Here is a 21,907-nt window from a genome sequence, read left to right as displayed (position 1 = left end):
TTGCTTTCCCCCACTTTATCCATAACCTGGGGATTTCCTCGTGGCCTCCTTTCCATTGCAGCTATTTTTTTTAATGCCAGCCAAAGGACCCAGACACAATCTAAACAAGCCTCTTTCTATATATATTTTTTTGCCCGGGGGTGGGCAGAATTTGCAGAATGTCAACCTTTTAAAACGCAGGTCTTCCAACTTGGCAACTTTAAGACTGTGGACTATTCTGACTGGAGGATTCTGGGAGTTGAAGTCCATCAGTCAAAGTTGCCAAGTTGGAAGACCTGCTTTTTAAAAGGTGTTTGAGCAGGAGAGAGAACGTGACCTCTCTCTACAGCTATGGAGATTCTCAGCCATCCAGGTTATGGTTTTCCCAAAGATACTTTTTCTTCAGGAAGCAACTGGACTTTGCTTTTTCCTTTGAAGACGTTTCACTTCTCTTCCAAGAAGCTTCCTCAGCTCTGACTGGAAAGGGGGGTGGGGAGGAAGCTTCCCGGGTGAGAAGCGAAACGTCTTCAAAGAAAAAAAACCTCCAGTTGCTTCTTGAGGGGGGGGAATAGCACGTTTGATCGCTCTACATTTTTAAGTTTATGGTACCGCGGCTCCTCACGCGAGAGGACGCGAGATGCCCGCCTGCGATTCCCGCGCTCCCGCGGTTTTTTTCCTTCGCTCCGGAAGCGGAAGCGCAGCGCAGAGGGCGGGATCAACTGCGTCCGGGGCAGCCGGCAAAGGCGAAGCCGACTCTCTTGGTATGAAGGAGCGGGATGGCGGAGCCTTTCGGGAGGCAGCGGGATATTTGGGGCGCGGGTGGATGGGCATCCTCTGTCCCGGGAGCTGGGAGGCTTCTCTCTCTGGCGCAGGAGGTTCATTTGGGAAGCCCCGGTTGTCCCGGTCAGTCCGTGGATGGGAGGCCACCAGGAGAGCCAACTCCAGGGCGACATTCTTTCCTGACGTGAGAGATTAAAACCCAATCCTTACGATCACAATTCGAAAGACGAGTCTGGTTCAAAATTCAAAAGGTTTATTGCAAAGAAATGGAATAGAGGTTACCCAATGGCTTGAGTACAAGAAGCGCAAAAACACAGATTTCAAGCAATACTGTTGTCTCCAATTTGGGTCTGAGTTTGGTCCCGAAGCCGATGATGGACGCCAGACACGAGGTGCAGGTTTTCTGAATGCTTTTTATGGGAGGACTCCAAGGAAAAGGGTTCCTGGTCAAAAGGCCAAGAACAAAAGAAGAAAGGATTAAGGAAGCTTTGCACATTTTCACTAAAGGAGAAGGCGGGACAAGGTGAAATAATAAGAACTCTCCTCTAATAAATATTTTAGCAATTTCTACAATTTGTTCTAATGGTCTATAGCTGTCCCATTGCTAAGCCTTGGCTAATGAATGCCCCAGGAGTTATCTAATGCGCATTCCATTTGCTGCAGGCCACCTCCATTGCTAACTTTTAGCTGAAATCTGCAAAATTTTCTAATTCTTGTTACTTTTTATCAGCTTTCCAGCTATCCATAATTGCAACAAGCTTTACACATGCATATTTCCTGTTGATAAGCATTCTTTGTTCTTGTGAGACAGACAGACACCCCCCTCCCCATTACAGTCTTCCTGATTTACTTTCCAGTGTGTGCCGTGATCTTGCTTTAGCAGCCAGCCCATCAGTACAATTTATACTTTTCTAACCATTACGCCCAATGCCTGAGAAGAAGCCCTCCCCACCTCCAAGGTCATTCTTTGAAGTTAATTCATCTTTCAAGAGGTCGGCCTGACTTTTCTTGCAGACCCCTTTAACTCATCTGTGTTCCAATCTCACTAACTAGTGTCCTTGTCTTCAGACTTGACTTTACTGTATTTCAATACCAAAGGAATTTTAGCAAGTCATCTTGTAGTGTCTTTACTGCTTACATTTGTGTTTAATTTACATTCAGGAAAAACAGCTCCAAGAGTCTCATACCTTTGTGTTACATTTTACACTTTTACATGAAAGAGTAACTTATTTTTATTTATTCATTTCCTTCACTGGCACAGTACTCCTGTCTCCCATCTTTCCTGAGGGCAAGACAAGGAGCAATGGGTGGAAACGAATCAAGGAGAGAAGCAACTTAGAGAACTAAGGAGAAATTTCCTAGACACCAGGATCATATATATGTGGGGCACATGTGCAGAGGCAAAAAAACATTGGGCAAAAATTCGCATGTGTGGGAAAGGATGATACAGCAGCATATTGATTTAAAGCTGGAACTGTTTTTGTTGGGTATTTTACCAGAGAAATATGGTAAAGAAAGTGTATATTTAATTATTCACATAATAGCTACAGCTAGAATTGTATTTGCACAAAATTGGAAAATGGAAAAAAAATTCCCTCAGAGGGTGAGGTAATTAAAAAGAATATTAGACTGCAGAAATGAACAGATTAACATTGGCAATTAAAGAGAAGGAAGAACCAGAGTATTATAAGATATGGGGATATTTTTATCAGTGGATAGAAAACGAATATAGACAAAAAGAAACAGAAAATTGAATAATTTGGAAAAGAATGCAGAATTATAGGGGAGGAGTTGAATTAAAAGGCAACTGAAATGTAAAGGTAAATGGAAGATAAAAATAGATTAAAAATGATGTAACTGTTAAATATGATGACACAAAGATGGTACCTGGATGACACACTGTAAGATTACTGATATGAGTGGTTATGGGGGGAAAAGTTTTTTAAAAAAGAACTAAGGAGAAATTTCCTGACAGTTAGAACAATTAACCAGTGGAACGACCTCCTTCCAGAAGTTGTGAATGGTCCAACAATGGAAGTTTTAAAGAAGATGTTGGATAACTATTTGTCTGAAGTGGTGTAGGGTTTCCTGCCTGAGCAGGGGGTTGGACTAGAAGACCTCCAAGGTCCCTTCCAACTCTGTTATTCTATTTCTATTCTATTCCCTCTGGCAACAAACCCACGAGGTGGGATGGGCTGAGAGGGAGGCCCCGGCCCAAAGGTGGTCTGTGATGATTCACCCCAGCCCCAGGGGTGAAATCATCAAAGCCATTAAAGATTGAAGGCAAAGAAGGTCCAGGCAGAAGAAGAACATCAGGCTTCAAAACCTAAGGGACTGGTTGGACAAAACTCAGCAGCACTTTTTCATGCAGCTGTTGACAAAAATAGGATTGCCAACATGATCGCCAATGTCTGATGATAGATATGGCACAAGAAGAAAAATAGAACAGGTAAGTACCTGGCTAAACAGCACTAAGAGAGAGAAAGATCTTGGAGTCCTAGTGGACAATTGCTTAAACATGAGCCAGCTGTGTGCAGTCGCTGCCAGAAAAGTTAATACAATTCTTGTTTGTATAAACACAGACATATAATCAAGATCACGTGAAGGGTTAATAACATTTAGCAATAAGGCCTTGCTAAGACCACCCTTGGAATACTGCATCCCGTTTTGGTCGCCACAATATAAAAAAAGATGTTGAGACTACCAAGTGCAGAAAAATGCAATAAAGATGATTAGGGGACTGAAGGCTAAAGCACAGAACAGTTGTAGGAATTGGATATCGCTGAATTTTGAGATGTCATTTAGTTCTGCAAAGATTTCAGAATTCTGCTCTTCAGCTTTATATTTCCTCTTCCTCTTTTTATTGATATCTTCAGGTTTTAAGCGTTCTTGAGGCAACATGATAGATCCTGTTGAAAACAATTTGTTCGATCTTCCTGATTATGAAAACACCCACGATGAGACCTTTCAGCCCCTCCTCCCCCCAGACTCTCCAGGGGGGGCAGCTGAAGATGCCTTACTCAATGGAGGTAACCATTCTCTTGACAATTGAAATATTATGTGTTTATTTGTGCATAAGCCTTACAATATTCGTTGGGAGTTTCTCCAAAATATACATGCAGATAAGTGGTCAATGCTAGTAATACCAGTTATTTTAGGAGGATTTCATTTTATATATAATTATATGCATGCAATGGGTGGAAACTAATCAAGGAGAGAAGCAACTTAGAATTGAGGAGAAATTTCCTGACAGTTAGAACAATTAATCAGTGGAACAGCTTGCCTCCAGAAGTTGTGAATGTCCCAACACTGGAAATCTTTAAGAAGATATTGGCTAGCCATTTGTCTGAAACGGTATAGAGTTTCCTGCCCAGGCAAGGGGTTGGACTAGAAGACCTCCAAGGTCCCTTCCAACTCTGCTATTGTATTGTATATATCAGTGACGTGCAGTCAGGTGAGACAGGGGAGGGAAGAAAAAAAAATCCTACCCCGGGCTGGCTTTTAGAGACGTGAAAGGCTCTTTCCTCAAGCGGGCATCTTTTCCAATGAAACAGATCAAGACAGGAAGATCATTTTATTACATTTGAACGTTCTGACTAAAACGGATTCTCTCATTCAAAGAGGGAACCCAAAGACCATCTTTCTGTCTGTTTTATCAAAGAAAATGCAAGAGAAAAACTGATTGGACAGGGCAAAAATAACTCCTCCTTTGCACTGTAAATCAGCTACATGAAGTTAAACACTACAATCCAACTTTGTGTGTGTGTGTGTGTGTGTGTGTGTGTTTGAGAGGGAGGAAGGCGGGGAAAGGAGAAGACAAAGAAAGAAGGAAACTTATTTAGCAAAGGAGAAAAACAAATGCTGTCGCTTTAAATCGGAACTGAGCATGCCTGGCTGTGGAATTCTGGGAGTTAAACTCCACAAGTCTAAAAAAATTGCTGCCTCACCAGCCATAAACCTCACCGCACGTTACTGGTATGTATGTATGTATGTATGTATGTATGTATGTATGTATGTATGTATGCATGCATATATATGTGTGTGTGTGTGTGTGTATGTATGTGTGTGTGTATATATATATATATATATATATATATATATATATATATATATATATATATATATATATACACACACACACATACATACATACATACATACATACACACACACACACATACATATACACATACACATATACATATACATATATAAATATGCTGCACATGGCAGAGCTGTGGCAAAAGCTCTTGAACTAGTGTACATATTTTCTATCTGGTTCAAAAAGTCACATGTAATTAAAAATAATTTAAAAGGGTTGTCTAGAGTCACTGAAACAGAGTGGGCAGCCATATACATTTTCTAAAAAAAAAAAACAGAACAAGAAAATATCAGTGGTTATTAGAGAGAGTCTCAGACCTCAGGAGGTCACTGTGCCTCAGATAGGCGGGTGTGAGTCCCTTTTTGTGAAATGGGGCCTTGAAGTTCAGGTGGGCCTTTTTGTTACATACCTTTCTCCCTGCTATGTTTCATCGGCCCTGCTGGAGCTGCTGAATGTGTTACCTGGATTGGCGGTTGATTTCCCCAGGCTCATGATCCTGGGGGATTTCAATCTGCCTTCCATTGGCGAGACATCTGAATCAGCTCGGAAGTTCATGGCTTCCATGACGGCTATGGACCTAACTCAGTTAATTCAAGACCCCACCCATAATGGGAGACACACGCTCGACCTGATTTTTGTTCTGGGCAGTGGATGAATGATCTAGATTTAGAGGATATTTCTATCCAACCCTTGTCATGGTCGGATCGTTTCCTCATCAGGCTTGACTTCCATACTGCTACCCCTCACCGCAGGGAGGCGGAACCAAATAGATGGTTCCGCCCCAGGCTCCTGATGGACCCTGAAAGGTTCCTGATGGAGCTTCGGACTTTTCCTGAATCCCTTGCTCACAACTCGACCGAAGCCCTTGTGGAAGCCTGGGATAGGGCGGCCACTGGGGCTTTGGATCGTGTTGTGCCTTTGTGGCCTCTGACCTGGTGTCGATCCCAGGTAGCTCCCTGGTTTACCAAGGAGCTCCGGGAGATGAAACGCCGGAAAAGACGCCTAGAGAGTCTTACAGGGCCAGCCAGTCCGAATCTGATCGAACACTAGTAAGGATTCATATTAGGTCCTACTTAGTGGCGATAAAAGCGGCAAAACGGCAATATTATTCCGCTCTTATCGCATCCGCAGATAACTGTCCAGCCGCCCTGTTTAGGGTGACCCGCTCCTTACTTAGCCAAGGAGCTGGGAAAGACCCCTTGCAGGGTACGGCTCAAGAATTTGTTCAGTATCTGCAGGATAAAATCGCTCAGATTCGGACGGGCCTGGACTCTGACTGGGAAGATTCGGGCGAGTTGACGGGGATGAATCTTGTGGAGACCATCTGGGATGAGTTTGATCCTGTGACCCCCGAGGGCATGGGCAGGATTATGGGGAGACTCAGTGCTGTCACTTGTGTGCTGGACCCGTGTCCCTCTTGGTTAGTCTCGGCTTCCCGGGAGGTGACTCAAGGCTGGCTCCAGGCGATTACCAACGCTTCTTTGAGAGAGGGGTTCTTTCCCACCGCCTTGAAGGAGGCGGTGGTGAAGCCCCTCCTTAAGAATCCTTCCCTGGACCCAGCTTCTTTAGCCAACTATCGTCCAGTCTCCAACCTTCGCTTTGTAGCGAAGGTTGTTGAGAATGCGGTAGCACATCAGCTTCCCCAGTCCCTGGATGAAGCTGTCTACCTGGATCCGTTTCAGTCGGGTTTCAGGCCCGGATACAGCACGGAGACGGCATTGGTCGTGTTGGTCGATGATCTCTGGCGGGCCCGGGATAGGGGCTGTTCCTCTGTCCTGGTCCTATTAGACCTCTCAGTGGCTTTCGATACCATCGACCATGTTATCCTACTGCGATGACTCGAGGGGTTGGGAGTGGGGGGCACCGTTTTACGGTGGTTCTCCTACCTGTTGGATCGGTCGCAGTTTGTGTTGACTGGAGGGCAGGGATCGACCCTGAGGTGCGTCACTTGTGGGGTGTCCCAGGGGTCGGTTCTCTCACGCCTCCTGTTCAACATATATATGAAACCACTGGGTGAGATCATCCATGGTTTTGGGGTACGGTATCATCAATATGCTGATGATACCCAACTTTTCATCTCTACCCCAAACCACCCAAACGATGCCCTCGACATGATGTCCCGATGCCTGGAGGCTGTGTGGATCTGGATGGTGAGGAACAGGCTCAAGCTCAATCCCTCCAAGACGGAGTGGCTGTGGTTTCCGTCATCCCGATTTATGCATCTTGTTCCATCTTTGATGTTGAATGTTGATTTTATTTATATGCCGCCCTTTTCCCCCGAAGGGGACTCAGGGCGGCTCACAACTCAACCAGGGAAGGGGGATACAAACAGAAAATTAAAACGACACAAAAACAATACATAATTTAATTGATGATAGGGGGAGAAATTTTAGCCCCCTCAGAGAGGGCCTGCAATCTGGGCGTCCTCCTGGATACGCGGCTTAGTTTAGAAGAACACCTGACGGCCGTGACCAGGGGGCCTTTTTACCAGGTTCGTCTGGTACGTCAGTTGCGCCCCTTTCTGGATCGGGATGCTCTGTGCACAGACACCCATGACCTTGTCCTTTCTCGCCTGGACTACTGTAACGCTCTCTACATGGGGCTGTCCTTGAAGAGCATCCGGAAGCTTCAACTGGTCCAGAATGTGGCTGCGTGGGTTGTCATGGGGGCACCCAGGTACTCCCATGTTACACCCCTTTTAGGCGGCCTGCACTGGTTGCCGGTTGTCTTCCAGGTGCGATTCAAGGTACTAATTATGACCTTTAAAGCACTCCATGGCTTAGGCCCAGGGTACCTGCGAGACCACCTACTGCCACCGGTAGCCTCCCATCATCCAGTGCGATCCCACAGAGTTGGCCTCAGGGTGCCGTCAGCCAGACAGTGTCGACTGGTGACCCCCCCAGGGGGAGAGCCTTCTCTGTGGGAGCGCCTTCCCTCTCGAATGAGCTGCCCCCGGAGCTTCGTATAATCCCCGACCTCCGGTCATTCCGACGCACCCTAAAAAGTTGGCTTTTCCAGCAAGCCAGCCTGGCCTGAACAAAACAAATCAAAGCATTGATTATTGTTAATTTTAATTTGAATTCTTTTAAAAAAATGTTTCATTGTTAATTTCATTCATTTTCATTTTATTTGTCTTGTATGCCGCCCACTCCCGGAGGACTCCGGGCGGCTCACAACAGACAGGGGTTTTGTTTTTTTTTGCCTTTGATTTTTCCCCACAGGCTTTCCCAATGACCCTTCAGTTATCATTATGTGGCCAAAACATTTAAACAGAACCAGCAGCTCTGGCTTGGCATTTTGCCATTAATCGGGGAAGGGAGGGGGGAACAAATGAGCAATTTGCTGTAATACCTTTATGATGGGAAATTGAGAGGCGGGGATTTGATAGTTGAGGAAGAACAGAGCCGTTTGGAATCTCTGTTGTGTGGGCACGCTGACATCTTCAAGGCCGTTTGTCCCAAGGGTGGAATTTTACCAGCCCAAACACCTCAGCTTTAGTTCTGTATTGACGCTCAGGAATTTTAGATTCTGCTTGACTCTCCTGCAACCTTAGTAAAAGTGCCTTTTCACTTCAAATAGAGTGGAGAGTTTTACTTCCCTAAGGGATCAGACTTGGATAGGTCTGACATGAACTTTTCTTTCATTTAGCAGTCTAATTGTACTTCATCTAGAATTATTTGGTTCTGAGGGGTCCAAGGAATTCTCATGATTTTTTCCCCACCATATTGCAAAGGCCTTTTTCTTCATTTAGCTGCTCCTAAGGTTAAGCTTTTCCAACCTTCTCCTATATGGACTTGATAAGGGCATGTTCATATAAGAGCTGTAGAGGCACAGTGGTTAGAATGCAGGACTGCAGGCTACTTCTGTTGACTGCCAGCAGTTCGATCCTGACCAGCTCAAAATTGACTCATCTTTCCGAGGTTGGTAAAATTAGGAACCAGATTGTTAGGGCCTACAGGCTGACTCTGTAAACCACTTAGAGAGGGATGTAAAGCTCTGTGAAGTGGTATATAAGTAAGTGCTATTGCTAAGTGCTATTCTTGTTGGCAAGAATAGTCTCTCTTCATTTTAATATTTACTCAAGTAGTAGTCACTATCTGTTGTGCCTATAGGAACCATATTTGCACATTTTGAGCCTGGGTAGATAAAAGTCATGCCTTATCTTCAACACCATTTCTGCCCACTTGCAATAGATTGGCCCTTGCTAGTAATACTGTCTCTTTTAATATTGGCTATCCTGTTACCTTTGGCATTCTCTTCTTGGTTGTACACATATTTTAGCTAGATGTATTTCCTAATATGAATAATTCATGACGAAAATCCTATAGGTACAATTTGTGTTCCTATTTTTAGAATTAGATTTTATTTCATTCACCAGATCCAGAGGGAAATCAGTTGACACAAAGCAAGGATTCTTCTGTGACCACAAGAAAAGCTGTTAAAAGAACAATACCCAGATTAGATGCTCAAAGGTATGTAGTCATTTTTTACTCCCTGTATGGTGCATATCCTATTTTTATATGTATGCATGTAAAAATACGTACATACATACAATATATATATGTATGTATGTATGTATGTATGTATATATGTATATGTATGTATATATGTTACACAAGCCTCAATTTTGCTGTTTTGAAAATGGTTTTCAGGCCAAACTCCTGGAACAGAGATGATAAGCTATTTTTTTTCTCGGTTGACCTGTTCGTTGTCCTCCCAAAGTTATGAGAAACATCTTTTGTCGCTGAGTATTGGGAAGCCCCTCAGCTGCCTGTAATTTCCGCTAGAGACACGTGGGCTCACTCCTTGACATTTAGCTATGGGATTGCCCTGACTTGCTTCATGGATTTTTCTTAAGTGCCTGTGATCTTAACACCTGGTTTCTACAGATAGTCCTTGACTTACAACCATTCATTTAGTGGCCGTTCAAAGTTACAACAGCACTGAAAAAAGTGACATGACCATTTTTCATACGACTATTGTAGCATCCCTTTAGTCACGTGATCAAAATTCAGACACTTGGCAAATGACTCATATTTATGACGGTTGCAGACTCCTGGGGTCATATAATCTCCTTTTGTAAGTCTTCTGATAATCAAAGTCAATGAGGAAGCCAGATCCACTTAACAACCGTGTTACTAACTTAAGAACTGCAGAGATTCACTTAACAACTGTGGCAAGACTGATTTCAATTTTTGTGTAAAATGTGTTGATTTGGGAATTATGTGCTGCAAAATGTACTGTTCCTTTATGAACCCTGCTGGGCCTCCAGAGGGGGGTTGTGGGAAGGTGATTAAAGGACTTGGAAAGTAAATTCTGCAACAAAGCCTGTTGGCTGGACAAGGACTAAGACTCATAAAGGGTTGACTTTCTCTTTCAAGATCTTGGATGATGGAGTACCTATTTATGATATTTCCCAAGTAACTGGAGACCCTTCTAATGTTTGCAGATTGATTTCAGAGCGCGGACTTCCAGCTTTGTGCAATTTGTTCGACAATGTAACGTTCAAAGGTAAAGGTCACGAGGTAAGAAATAGCTGAGGAAAAAAATTGTGGATTTTTGTAGTTGTTGTACCCATATATAGTCTAAAATATGTCAAAGTTGTAATGTCTTTGATATACTGGCTGAAATTTTCAGAGCTTCCATGCCAGCCTGTTTAGCTTTATTTAAAGTAGTTGTGCATATATAGAATTGATTATTTTAAGTATTTTTTGTTTGATTTTATACTTCTGCAACTGTTGAGGCTCCATCTCTGCAGACAAAATAATTATTCAAATAAAGATATTCTGGATAATAATGAAATGACAGACATAGTACAGGTAGTCCTTGACTTATGGTCACAATTGAGCCCCAAATTTCTGTTGCTAAGTGAGACATTAGTTAAGTGAGTTTTACCCCATTTTACGACCTTTCTTGCCACAGTTGTTAAGTGAATCCAGCAGTTGTTAACTTAGTAATTCAGCTGTTGAGTGAATCTGGCTTCTTCCTGGACTTTCCTTGTCAGAAAGTCGGAAAAAGGGATTGCATGATTCTCCGGGACACTGCAGCTGTCATAAACATGAGTCAGTTGTCAAACATCCGAATGTAAATCAGATGATCATGGAGATGCTGCAATGGTCATAAGTGTGAAAACTGGTCATAAGTCACTTTACAGTGCTGTTATACCTTCAAGTCATCACTAAATGAACTGTTGTAAGTTGAGGACTACCTGAATGCAGTCTCAAGACACAACAATCTGAATACAACATCTTAAAAACAGAAACAAAAAAAAGGAGAAGTGCATTCTAATATTAAGATGTGGGGTTCTAAAAGTTCTTTTCTGAATGCTCTTGCGGCATTTAACCTGTTTATAAGGCTATTATACGGTCAGAAATGGGTGTGGTGCTAACAGGGAGAGGCCAGGAGAGGCTAAAATGCTGCATTTTCTTCATATACTTGAGGGGCTGGCCCAAAGAAAGAGGGGGTCAACTTATTTTCCAAAGCACCAGAAGGCAGGACAAGAAACAATGGTTGGAAACTAACCACAGAGAGAAGCAATCTGGAATTAAGGAGAAACTTCCTAACAGAGAGGACAGTTCACCAATGGAACAGCTTACCTCTAGAAATTGTGGGTGCTCCATCACTGGAAGTTTTTTTAAAAAAAAGACTGGAGAGCAGCTTGTCTGAGATGGTATAGGTTCTCCTGTTTGAGCAGAGGGCTGGACTAGAAGACCTCCAAGATTCCTTCCAACTCATTCATTCTATTCTACTTCAAATGCCTAATGCAGAAATAATTATTGCCATTGATGTAAAAGAGCCAGTCCAATTCAGATGGAAAGCCAAGGTGTTTCTAGCATCTCAAGGTGAGATGCTAGCCGAGGTGGCGCAGTGGTTAAATGCAGCACTGCAGGCTACTTCAGCTGACTGCAGTTCTGCAGTTCGGCTGTTCAAATCTCACCGGCTCAGGGTTGACTCAGCCTTCCATCCTTCTGAGGTGGGTAAAATGAGGACCCAGATTGTTGTTGGGGGCAATATGCTGACTCTGTAAACCGCTTAGAGAGGGCTGAAAGCCCTATGAAGCGGTATATAAGTCTAACTGCTATTGCTATTGCTCAAATTTCTGCTAAGGAGGAAAAAAAAGCTCACAAGGACAGTGAATGTAGGTGTAGTATAAACATCACATACTGTAGCAACCGGTTTGTCCAGGCCTGGGAATGGGAGTGCCTGTGTGTGAGCTCCCCTGCCGCTTTGGTGGCCCAGTTCCGAATGGCTCACGGCTCAGCAGTGGCCACTGCCCAACGGTTGGGAGCCCTGCTTTACGCGATACATATAAAGAAGGTTCCACCAAATCCTTTGAATTAAACAACAAAATAAACCCTAGTGACAGACAGGTCTCATTTATTTATTTAAAAAACGTGTCTTGTATAGCAACAGCATTTAGACTACTTGACTAAATATTAAAATGAAGAGGGACCATTTTTGCCAACAAGAATAGCCCTTAGATTTATATACCACTTCGCAGTGCTTCACAGCCCACTCTAAGCCGTTTACAGAGTTGGCCTCTTGCCTCCAACAATTTGGGTCCTTGTTTTACCCACCTCGGAAGGACACAGCTCATCTAATGATCCCAGGGCCCTCAAAGAGACAGTAAGAAGAAAAATCAAAAGAAAACAACCCTTCCCATCAGTTGCCAGCTCAGACCAACAGCCTCCAGACTGAATGCCATCCTAGCTTAATGCTCTTCGTGGCCTTTGGGAAGACTTAAAAGGGAGGGGCCCCTCCAGTCTCCTGTTGCTACGCTGGTCAAAAGTATTCTCCTTTGTTTAGGCAGCCGACCTGAAGACGCTTATAAGGCACATGGAACATTGGGCCCACCGCCTCTTCCCCCAACTTCAGTTTGAAAACGTTGTGGAGACAATAGAGAGCTTGGGAAATAAAAAACCTGTTCAGGTGAGTGTTAACGGGATTAGTTGGGGGGTGGGGATAAAACAAGGGAAAGCTTACACCTCTTGACCTGGGATAAACAGCATTACCTTTGCCCCTCTAGGCGTCCTTAAAGAGAATTCGACTTGATCTCCCTCTTTCGAACGAAGACTTCAGAAATCATGAAGGCATGTATGGCTTTAAAACATTTGCACTCGATTCTTTTCGTTTGAATTGATCAAACGTAAATGCCCCTGAGAAAAAACAATAAAATAATAAATAATAATGGTCTAGGATTTTTAGTCTTTAGTTATTCGAAATTATTAATCCTCAGTTAAAATTAACGAGAATTTATACTGAGGAACTCATGTTAATCATGTAGCATAGTTAGACCTCTCAGGCGAAGCTCTCCCCTCACCATCAGGAGGCTGCAAGTTCAATCCTAGGTAGAGGCAGATATTTCTCTCCTTGGGCACTACAAGAATATATCTGCTGAACAAAACTCCACTTTGGGACAGGAAGGGCATCTGGCCATTAAAACACACAGCTCTATTCAGTTGCCCAGACTCCACCCAGCAAGGGATTATGGGGTCATTAAAAGAAGAGGATAGGTAGACCTCAACTTATGAACACGGATTTCTGCGGCTAAGCAATTCAGGAGTTAAATGAGATGCACCTGATTTTATGACTTTTTTTTTTTTTTTGCCATGGTGGTTAAGTGAATCATGGGCATTAAGCAAATCCAGCTTCTCCTGTTGATTTTGCTTGCCGGAAGCCAGTTGGGATGGTCCCGAATGGCCCATCACATGACTGAGACCCTGCAGTTGCTATAAATACACGCCAGTTGCCAAGTGTCCAAAATTTGATCACGTGACTATTGGGCATGCTGCAACCGTTGTAAGTGCGGGGATCGGTCAGAAGTCACTTTTTCAGTGCCATTGTAACTTTGAACAAGCAAATGGTTGTAAGTTGAGGATTGCCTATAGTTTCTATTGAGTAAGCCTAGAAAATAAAATACCTGTGTGTGTTTGTTAATGAATGTTTTGATGAGTAAGAGCAAAACCATCCCAATTCCAGTATAGCCTAACCAGACGCTTTCCATATAAATTGGAGTCACTTTTCCCAAGAATCCCAGCTATCATATTTTGGTTAAGAATCCTCTACTTCTTTCTTCATAAGGACTACAGGTAGTCCTCGACTTACAAACATAATTGAACCCCAAATTCCTGTTGCTAAATGAATCATTTGTTAAGTAAGTTTTGTCCCATTTTATGACCTTTCTTGCCTTCTTGTTTGAGTCACTTGTTGAGTAAATCACTGCAGTTTTTAAATTATTAACACGGTTGTTAAGTGAATGTGGCTAGGTCAGGAGTGGGCAATTAACTTGAGTCAGGGTCGTAAAATGCTCATGTCTGTAATAGGTAGAAATATTGGAAATCGTTAGGACAGTGGTGAATTTCATTAAATTTATTCGAATGGGTTAAGAATGACTTTGAGAGTATATGTTAAGAGACAAACTGGAATTGGGAAGAAATTCAGTTACTGATTTCCAAACAATTGAAAGCCAGGGAAAACTGTTCAGACTGTTATAAGGAGTTGTTTTACTCTCTTTCTTCAAAACATGTGGCTGCGATAAATTATCGGTTGTATTTGTAAGCAATACAATACATCCCCAGGCAGCCACACACATTAATGCAATGGTTCCTGCCGACAGTGTCTGTCTAGTTATCAGATTTCTGTGCGATGGTTCCATACATTTATTTATGAAAGGATCGGGTTGCAAGGAAAGAAAAACAATGTCAGTGCTTGCTTTCGTACGAATTCCAAAGATTACCATATTTTTCGGACTATAAGATGCTCCGAAGTATAAGACGCATCAAGCTTTTGGGGAGGGGACAAAATCTGCCTCTGCCTCCCAGCAATTTGCAGCAAACAGCGTGGTCAGCTTCAGCACAGCCTGATTTAGCACAAGCAGCTGATTGGTGGTTGGATCTGCCTCCCGGAATTCCTCCCAATCAGCTGTTCCAGGCTGCGGGGATTGTTGTCGCCCATCGGCGCCTGGAACAGGTTAAAAATGGGATGCGTGGAGACTGAAAAAGGGGCATGTGGAGGTTTTCAAGGAGGCAGATCCAACCGCCAATCAGCTGCCCGTGCTAAATCCTGCTGTGCTGAAGCTGACCAAGCTGTTTGCTGTTTGCTGCAAGGAGGCAAATTGCTGGGAGGCAGAGGCTGAAGGGTGGGAACAAGTAGGTGGGCGGGGCTTTGGCAACATTTGCTGTATAAGATGCAGACATTTCCACCCACTTTTTGTGTGTGTGTATGTGTGGGGGGAGTGCTTCTTATACTCTGAAAAATACGGTATGTAAATAGTTTTACAACTAGGTTTCTTTATTGTATGGCCACTCCAAAGTTGCTTAGAGAAGTGGGCAACCATGCAGATCGAACAATAAATTAAAAAATGAACATATCCTAAAAAGAGGGCATATTGATTTGGGCGTTTCTAGCAATGAGATGTGGCTTAAGGGTGAAGTGATCCCTGGAGGACTTTTTTTGAAGCAGTCCAGCTTAACTGTCATGGTTGCCTGGATCAGGGGTCTCCAACCTTGGCAACTTTAAGACTTATGGACTTCCACTCCCAGAGTTCCTCAGCCAGCTTTGGGAGTTGAAGTCCACAAGTCTTAAAGTTGCCAAGGTTGGAGACCCCTGGTCTAGATCAATGTTTCTCAATCATAACAACTTTATGCTGTGTGGATTTCAACTCCCAGTTGGCTGGGGAATTGTGGGAGTTGAAGTCCACACAGCTTCAAGTTGTTACGATTGAGAAATACTGGCCTTGCTGATAACTGATGAATAGTGATCCTCTTCCATCTAAAACAGGTGAAGATGAGACCAACAGACTAAGCCCAGCCACCGAGGAACCAGCTTTCCTTCCCGAAACGCAGAATACCCCCAAAGAATCTGGTTCTCCATCTTTAAGTTCTGCCCTGACCGAGGAGCAACAGCAGAGAATTGAAAGGAACAGACGAAGAGCCCTTGAAAGAAGACAAGCCAAAAACCAGCTCAGTCAATCTCAGAGTGATGGTGAGCTCTAAGTATCCACTGTGAAAGACCGAGGCATTTTGGGGACACCAGAATGCTCAGGTTCCTGCTCAAAAGTCACAATTTTAAACCTAGAGAGGCTCCTCTTTCCATCCCCCAAAAGCTGCTTTCCTGAAAGCCAAAGAGTAAATAGTAATTTTAATATTATTATAAAATAATTTAAATAAGTAGAACTTTGAACACAATGGCTGGAGGGAATTTTCATGTTTGTGTTGCTAGAATTCATCACTTCAGGCTGTGGTTGAAAGTTGACGCTTCTCATTTAATTTGATTTTTGAAAAAGGGCACCCAATCTCTGTTTAATGGTGACAATTGAGAGTAACGACAGTAGTGAAAAAAATGTAGGCATCTTAATCCGCATTGTTGGGAGACCATAGATTCACGTTGGTCAATTGTAGTATGGATTTAAATGGGGGGGGTGCACAGCTGTGGCCCCTTAACAGCCTGTGGACTTCAACTCCCAGAATTCCAGAGCCAACCTTGCTGTGGTTTATTAAGGCAGCCCCCTTTTTTTCTGAGAAAATCAGTTTACAACGGTATTTCTCAACTCCTGGCAAAAATGCAGGAGGGCTGTCCCAAACTGCCTGGGCTGTAAACCAGTGTTCACCCAATACAGCCATCCCAGCTGTTGGGTGCACCGCTCCAAGAATTGTTTTCAATATGGCAGAAGAGGAAATTTACTACATACATAAGTAATTAACTATATTGAAAGTTTTTCTTCTGTTAAATTGTGTCCAATTTTCAGAGATCAGTTTTCTTGGCAAGGCTTTTCGGAAGTGGTTTGCCATTGCCTCCTTCCTAGGGTTGAGGGAGAGTGCCTGGCCTAGAGCCACCCAAATGGCCTTGCACCTAAGGTGGGACTAGATCTCCTGGTTTTTAATCCATTACCTTTCTCACTACACCAAATGGGTCATCTTGACATTTTATTTGGGCTTTCATCCCGTGTAGTTTTGGCCCCAAACTTTTTTCTCCAAGTCCTTCCTGGGCACTGGGACTTCTAGCCACCCAACAGATGAAGCTGGGAACAGAGAAACACCTCAAGGTTTCTTATATTCTGTGTTATTTAAACAGTGCAAGGTTCTGTTTTGAGAACTCTGGCAGAGCCTGATAGGATTTGGTTATAGTCTTCCATGGAAATCTATAATGATCAGTATGTGCCTATCAGTATGTGCATTGCTTTTTTTTAAATCAAGTATTTTCTGCAAGTTGATCCCTGAGTAATAATTATTTCCCATTTTCTACTAAAGAGAATTTTTTCACTTCATAAAACTCATGAAGCAATTGACCAGCTGGAAAACTCTGCCATGGTAATTACGTATGTTAGAGGAAAAGAGCTGATGCACAAATCATGATTTTAAAGCCAACTTTTTTTGTTTCCTTTAGAGTTGTCTACAAATGAAGAATACGGCACCCTTACAGCTCAGGAGGAGGACGAGGTCTGCATAGACCAAGCTGGTGTTCCTTTTCAAGCTACCGAGGACACGCGAAGTAGTACAGAGCAAGTGACTTTTTAGTTGTGTGGAATGGGAATTTCAGCATAGTTTTGTTTTTACTGCAATTTTAGATGTCAGGGCTGGTTAATTTGGCAGCTACTATAATTTTTAGTGTTTTCTGTTATGCCAACGTTTTAAAGAAGTGTTTTCATTTCAGCGGAAGAACATTTTAAGCTTTAAAGCAACATTTGTACAGCAAACGTTAATGAAAACTATACATAAAAGTCAAATGATGCTATATTTCTACAATTTAAATCTTTTATAACTTTCCCATTGTGAAATATTTGTAATTGCCCATATTTTATACTAGAAATGAAAATAATAAATCTTGGAAACCAGAACTAATATATAAGTTTCAACCTGAAAAAAATATATTCTAATGCTGTAATTGCTGGTTAAAAGCTATGATTGCCTTCCAGAAATTGGCTCTCCAGACCTTTTGGATTTAAAGGCATGGACTGAAGGATATGCAGAAATAGTGAACTAAAATCTTTGTTTACTAAAAGAAGCAAGGGATGAATGAAAAATAAAATAGAGCTGGAAGAGACTTTGGAGGTCTTCCAGTCCAGCCCCCTTCTCAAGCAGGAGGACCTATACCATTTCAGATAAGTGACTGCCTATTCCAGGGCTGTCAAACTCCCAGCCTAGGGCTGGATGTGTTATGTGCTGGCCATGTCACATAACCCCACCGTGATGACGTGAGTTTGACACCCCTGGTTTAGTCTTTTCTTTAAAAAAATATCCAGTGACTTCTGAAGTCAAGCTGTTCCACTGGTTAATTGTCCTCACTGTTAGGAAGTATCTCCTTAATTCCAGGTTACTTCTCTCCTTGACTAGTTTCCATCCTTCGTTTCTTGTCCTATCCTCTGATACTTGGAAAATAATTTGACCCCCCCTTCTTTGTGGCAACCCCTCAAATACTGGAATATTGCTACCATTACACAATATGCCCCTAATTCTTCTTTTCTTTAGACTAGCCAAACCCAAGTCCTGCAGCCATTTTTCATATGTTTTCGTCTCGAGGCCTTTGATCATCTTATTTGCTCTTCTCTGAACTTTTTCCAGTCCCAACATCTTTTTTGTAGTATGGGGACCAAAGTTGGCCGCAGTATTCCATTTCATGCAGATCACAACTAATACTTAATGGTTTGTCACTGTCTCCTTCATGGGTCTGAGAAAAAGGGATTACCCAGCTATTATGCCCAAGTTTCCCTTCTGACACCTTAATATCAGACCCAAACTGGCTCCAGCTTATATCTAGAGACTGGATTTAAAATATCTTACATACCTGATGTGGGGAAAGAAAATACACCCGTGGCTCAGACTTGAGTCCTGATGAACACATCTATGCTTTTTTTGGGTGGCAACTCAAAAGTTCTTATCAACACCGTCCTCTAGAACTTCAGGATGTTTTGCAAACAAGTTACAAACTAGAAATTCCCTGGAAGTCTCCAATCAGGTAAGAAACAACCCTACATGTATTTGGCTTCCAAGTCTAGAGAGTGTGAGCACACATTGTACAAAAACAGGTTAAAGAATAACCATTTTTATTTTCCAAAACCACTACAAAGAACTGTACAATGTGGATGCCCACATCTATAACCAGCCAAGTTTCACAGACACTAATTTTCCATTCCCCCCCCCTCCCTCCCCCCCTGGCTGCTAAGTTCAGACAAGGCCATGAAATCTTTGGCCCTTCCACTGAAAGTGATGCCTGCCAGCTTTGATCGTAGTTGGGGAAGGAGAAGACATTTGTATTGCTTCCACAAATTTGTATGAATTAAATCTTAAGCCTGGCAATTCACAGATGTTTGCTAAGAAATAAAAGCTTGCTTCACATATTATGCCAAGCTGGTGTGAACTCACTTGAGGAGTGCTTGTGCTACAGGGGAAAAGGCAGGTGTGACCAATAAGCGTGGGGGTTCCACCCTCAATAAGAAGGACATGGTACTATAAATGGCAACTAAGATTGAGGTACAAACCAGTCACCAGCACTTTAGTGTATTTAGAGAACCGATGAGTTTAGTACATGGTCCATTACAGATCCAGAGGATTAGGTTAACCATTTGTAAGTATATTGTGCAAATCCAGGTGTTTTTGTGCTTTTATAGAGAAATTAGGATTCCTACAAAGAAACCTTGAAAATTCAACTTTCAGCATAAGAAAATAGCATATTTGAACATCAAAAATTACTTGGTTTTACTTCCTGTAGACTTCAAAAACTTCAAACGCTAAGCAAACACTGCCTATAAACAAATTTATTTAAAAAAAAGACTGAACTAAATTTCTTCTTAAAGTTACATCTGACTATTTCCTGTCATTTAAATCAGGGGTCTCCAACCTTGGCAATTTTAAGACTTGTGGACTTCAACTCCCAGAAAAGCTGGCTGAGGAATTCTGGGAGTTGAAGTCCACAAGTCTTAAAGTTGCCAAAGTTGGAAACCCCTGATTTAAATACTGCGTCTGCATGTCAAAACAACTAAAAATAACTAAATAGTAGCTCATTGTTTCTCAAACCCAGCAACTTTTAAAATGTGTAGATTCTTGATTCCCAGAATTCCTGAGTCAGCATGCCGGCTAGGGAATTCTGGGAGTTGCCATCCATGATCTTAAAAATTGCTGAAGTTGAGAAATGCTACACTACCCATTAAAATAATTTGAAACAGCTCACTTAATGTAGGTTTCTACACAGTCAAAATTACCAAGCAGGAGTATTTTAAAGAACTAAGCTGCTACATCATCACTTAACTCCCTGAGGTGCTTAAGAGCTATATATATTTCTCTGTATTTAATTTATAAAAGACAGAGCATATCTTCCATGACCAATAATGGCTGTAAATGGATTTAAGAATGCAAAATAGAATCTCCAATTTTTTACATAACATTGTAATAATAAATGTACAACTTTAAAAAAAAACAAGGAAACAAGAAGAGGGGTGTTGGCACAGAAGCTGTGCGAAAGGAGGCCTCACGCTCCATGGTCTGCAGATACATCCAAGAGAGACAAATCCTTGATTTCTTCTAGCAGGTGATACAAACTCCTCCTGCACTGGGTTTGCCTATACTCTTCGTCAAATCCTTCCTTTGCCTGGTTTGCTTTGGCCAGATTCTGTGCAAGTTGCGTTTCCTCTGCCGTCTTCGTGACTTCCCTGACCAAGTCTGTTCTAGACATTTGGGGCCCCTGAGATGCCTCCGTTTCCGAAGTCTTGTATGGTTTGCAGCTTGTGATCTGAAGTTGGATCCTGTCTGCATGGCAGCGAGACGTCTGCACGGAGATTTTCACCTGGGTAAAAACAACTCGGAGTAAATCTCTCTATCAGACCTGCCACAGCTTAAACTCCTAAATAGAAACGATCCTTGACTCCCATTTTGCTGAGAAAGGTATAGTTTTATTAGAAATCAAGCTTATTGCAATCATGCAAAGCCAGAATCGAAAACTGCACACCAAAATCCCTTAGTTCAACTTCCTCCCATCTCTTATCTACCTCCCATTACCCACTCCCAGGCAACCAATGAGGTTCAAGCAAGATGTTTTCTTAATGGACAATACAGACAGAGTTTGATATGCTGCTGGTATGCTGGAGGACCTTGAAGCAGCATCTCGAGGAGATACAGCACGCACTTTCATTTTCCCATTACATTTTCCCATTACATTTTCCCCTACCCCCTACTGTGCCTGGCAGTCTGTCATCAAATAGTGAGCACAATAGCATAAGGTGGCAGCTGCCACTCTTAATGGTGTGTGTAGTAAAGCAGTGGCCCCCAAGCTTTTGAGCACCCGGGAGCAGTTTCTGTGGAGGGAGATTTTCCCACAGACCAGGGAGGGGTGTGGTTTCATGCACTGCCTGGATCCTGCACATGTGCAAATGGGGCCTCACTTGCACAGCCCGGTTCCTGATGGGCCGCGGACTGTTGCTGGTTGGGGACCCTGTCGTAAAGATGCATCACTTACGGTCACATGATCAAAGAGATTCAAAGTCACAGGCTTTCCGACAGTGGGAGTGGCGATAATTTTGCTGGGGAAGCGCTGCAAAGAACCAGGTTGCCATTCATAGTTCCCATCGGTTGGACAGGAGAGGACCAACCCTTCCTTGCTCCTCAGGTAGGCAGCTCCTTTAATGCCATACCTGTAAGAGAAAGGGTGTGCTTGATACTTCAGCAAGATCCTTCATCACTTTATATTTAACGGCCAGGAAGCTGATGCATCAAATACAAGTCATTGGCCGTAAGTTAAAGCAGGGGTGTCAAACTCAAGGCCTGCAGAATGTTTAGATCTGGCCCGCGGGACTGACCTGGAAACAGCGAAGGACCGCCCCGCAGTGCCTCTGCCAGTGAAACCAGGCTCGCAAGCTCCATTTTTGGCTGCCACGGCCTTCTGCAACCCTCTGCCAGTGAAAACGGAGCTTAGGTATGCGGCCCTCCTGAGCTCCATTTTCGCCAACAGAGGTCTGCAGGAGCCCATCACAGACGAAAATGGAGCTCGGGAGCCTGTTTTCGCTGGCAGAGCACTTGGGCCACCATAGGTGCCCCCGACATGAGTGATGTCAAGCTG

General features: G+C 43.0%; 2 protein-coding genes and 1 non-coding gene across 6 annotated transcripts in view; 2 read left to right on the top strand and 1 right to left on the bottom strand.

The window, feature by feature from the left end:
- Nucleotides 1–648: 648 nt before the first annotated feature.
- On the top strand, nucleotides 649–17,696 carry TIPIN (TIMELESS interacting protein). Of its 2 annotated transcripts, none has more exons than XM_014056667.2 (8): nucleotides 649–740; nucleotides 3,636–3,788; nucleotides 9,240–9,333; nucleotides 10,311–10,386; nucleotides 12,668–12,790; nucleotides 12,888–12,951; nucleotides 15,641–15,844; nucleotides 17,246–17,696. In XM_014056667.2, the coding sequence occupies exons 2-8, from the start codon at nucleotides 3,659–3,661 to the stop codon at nucleotides 17,374–17,376; spliced, it is 822 nt and encodes a 273-aa protein (XP_013912142.2). In that variant the 5' UTR covers nucleotides 649–740; nucleotides 3,636–3,658; the 3' UTR covers nucleotides 17,377–17,696. The 2 variants fall into 2 exon arrangements, with proteins under 2 accessions (XP_013912142.2, XP_087560506.1); XM_087704380.1 differs by having other exon boundaries at nucleotides 678–740; nucleotides 3,644–3,788.
- On the top strand, nucleotides 14,387–14,521 carry LOC148048487 (small Cajal body-specific RNA 14). The gene has a single exon (XR_015695712.1).
- Nucleotides 17,697–19,342: 1,646 nt separating the features above from the next.
- The window catches only part of DIS3L (DIS3 like exosome 3'-5' exoribonuclease), a 37,517-nt gene continuing 34,952 nt past the window's right edge, over nucleotides 19,343–21,907 (bottom strand). For 2 of the 3 annotated variants that reach the window (XM_087704377.1, XM_087704378.1), the window contains exons 16-17: nucleotides 21,308–21,482; nucleotides 19,343–20,638 (exon numbers count right to left, since the gene is read on the bottom strand). In XM_087704377.1, the coding sequence (XP_087560503.1) occupies nucleotides 20,324–20,638; nucleotides 21,308–21,482 (490 nt within the window). In that variant the 3' untranslated portion in view covers nucleotides 19,343–20,323. The remainder of the gene's footprint in view (nucleotides 20,639–21,307; nucleotides 21,483–21,907) is intronic. The other variant, XM_087704379.1, reaches the window with a different exon arrangement.

The sequence above is a fragment of the Thamnophis sirtalis genome, unplaced genomic scaffold (assembly GCF_051295495.1).
Source record: "Thamnophis sirtalis isolate CommonGarterSnake01/CBP01778 unplaced genomic scaffold, rThaSir2_p1.2 scaffold_2, whole genome shotgun sequence".
Lineage (NCBI taxonomy): Eukaryota > Metazoa > Chordata > Lepidosauria > Squamata > Natricidae > Thamnophis > Thamnophis sirtalis.
The sequence above is the reverse complement of the archived record's forward strand: the minus strand, read 5'-3'. Positions and strand labels throughout refer to the sequence as shown.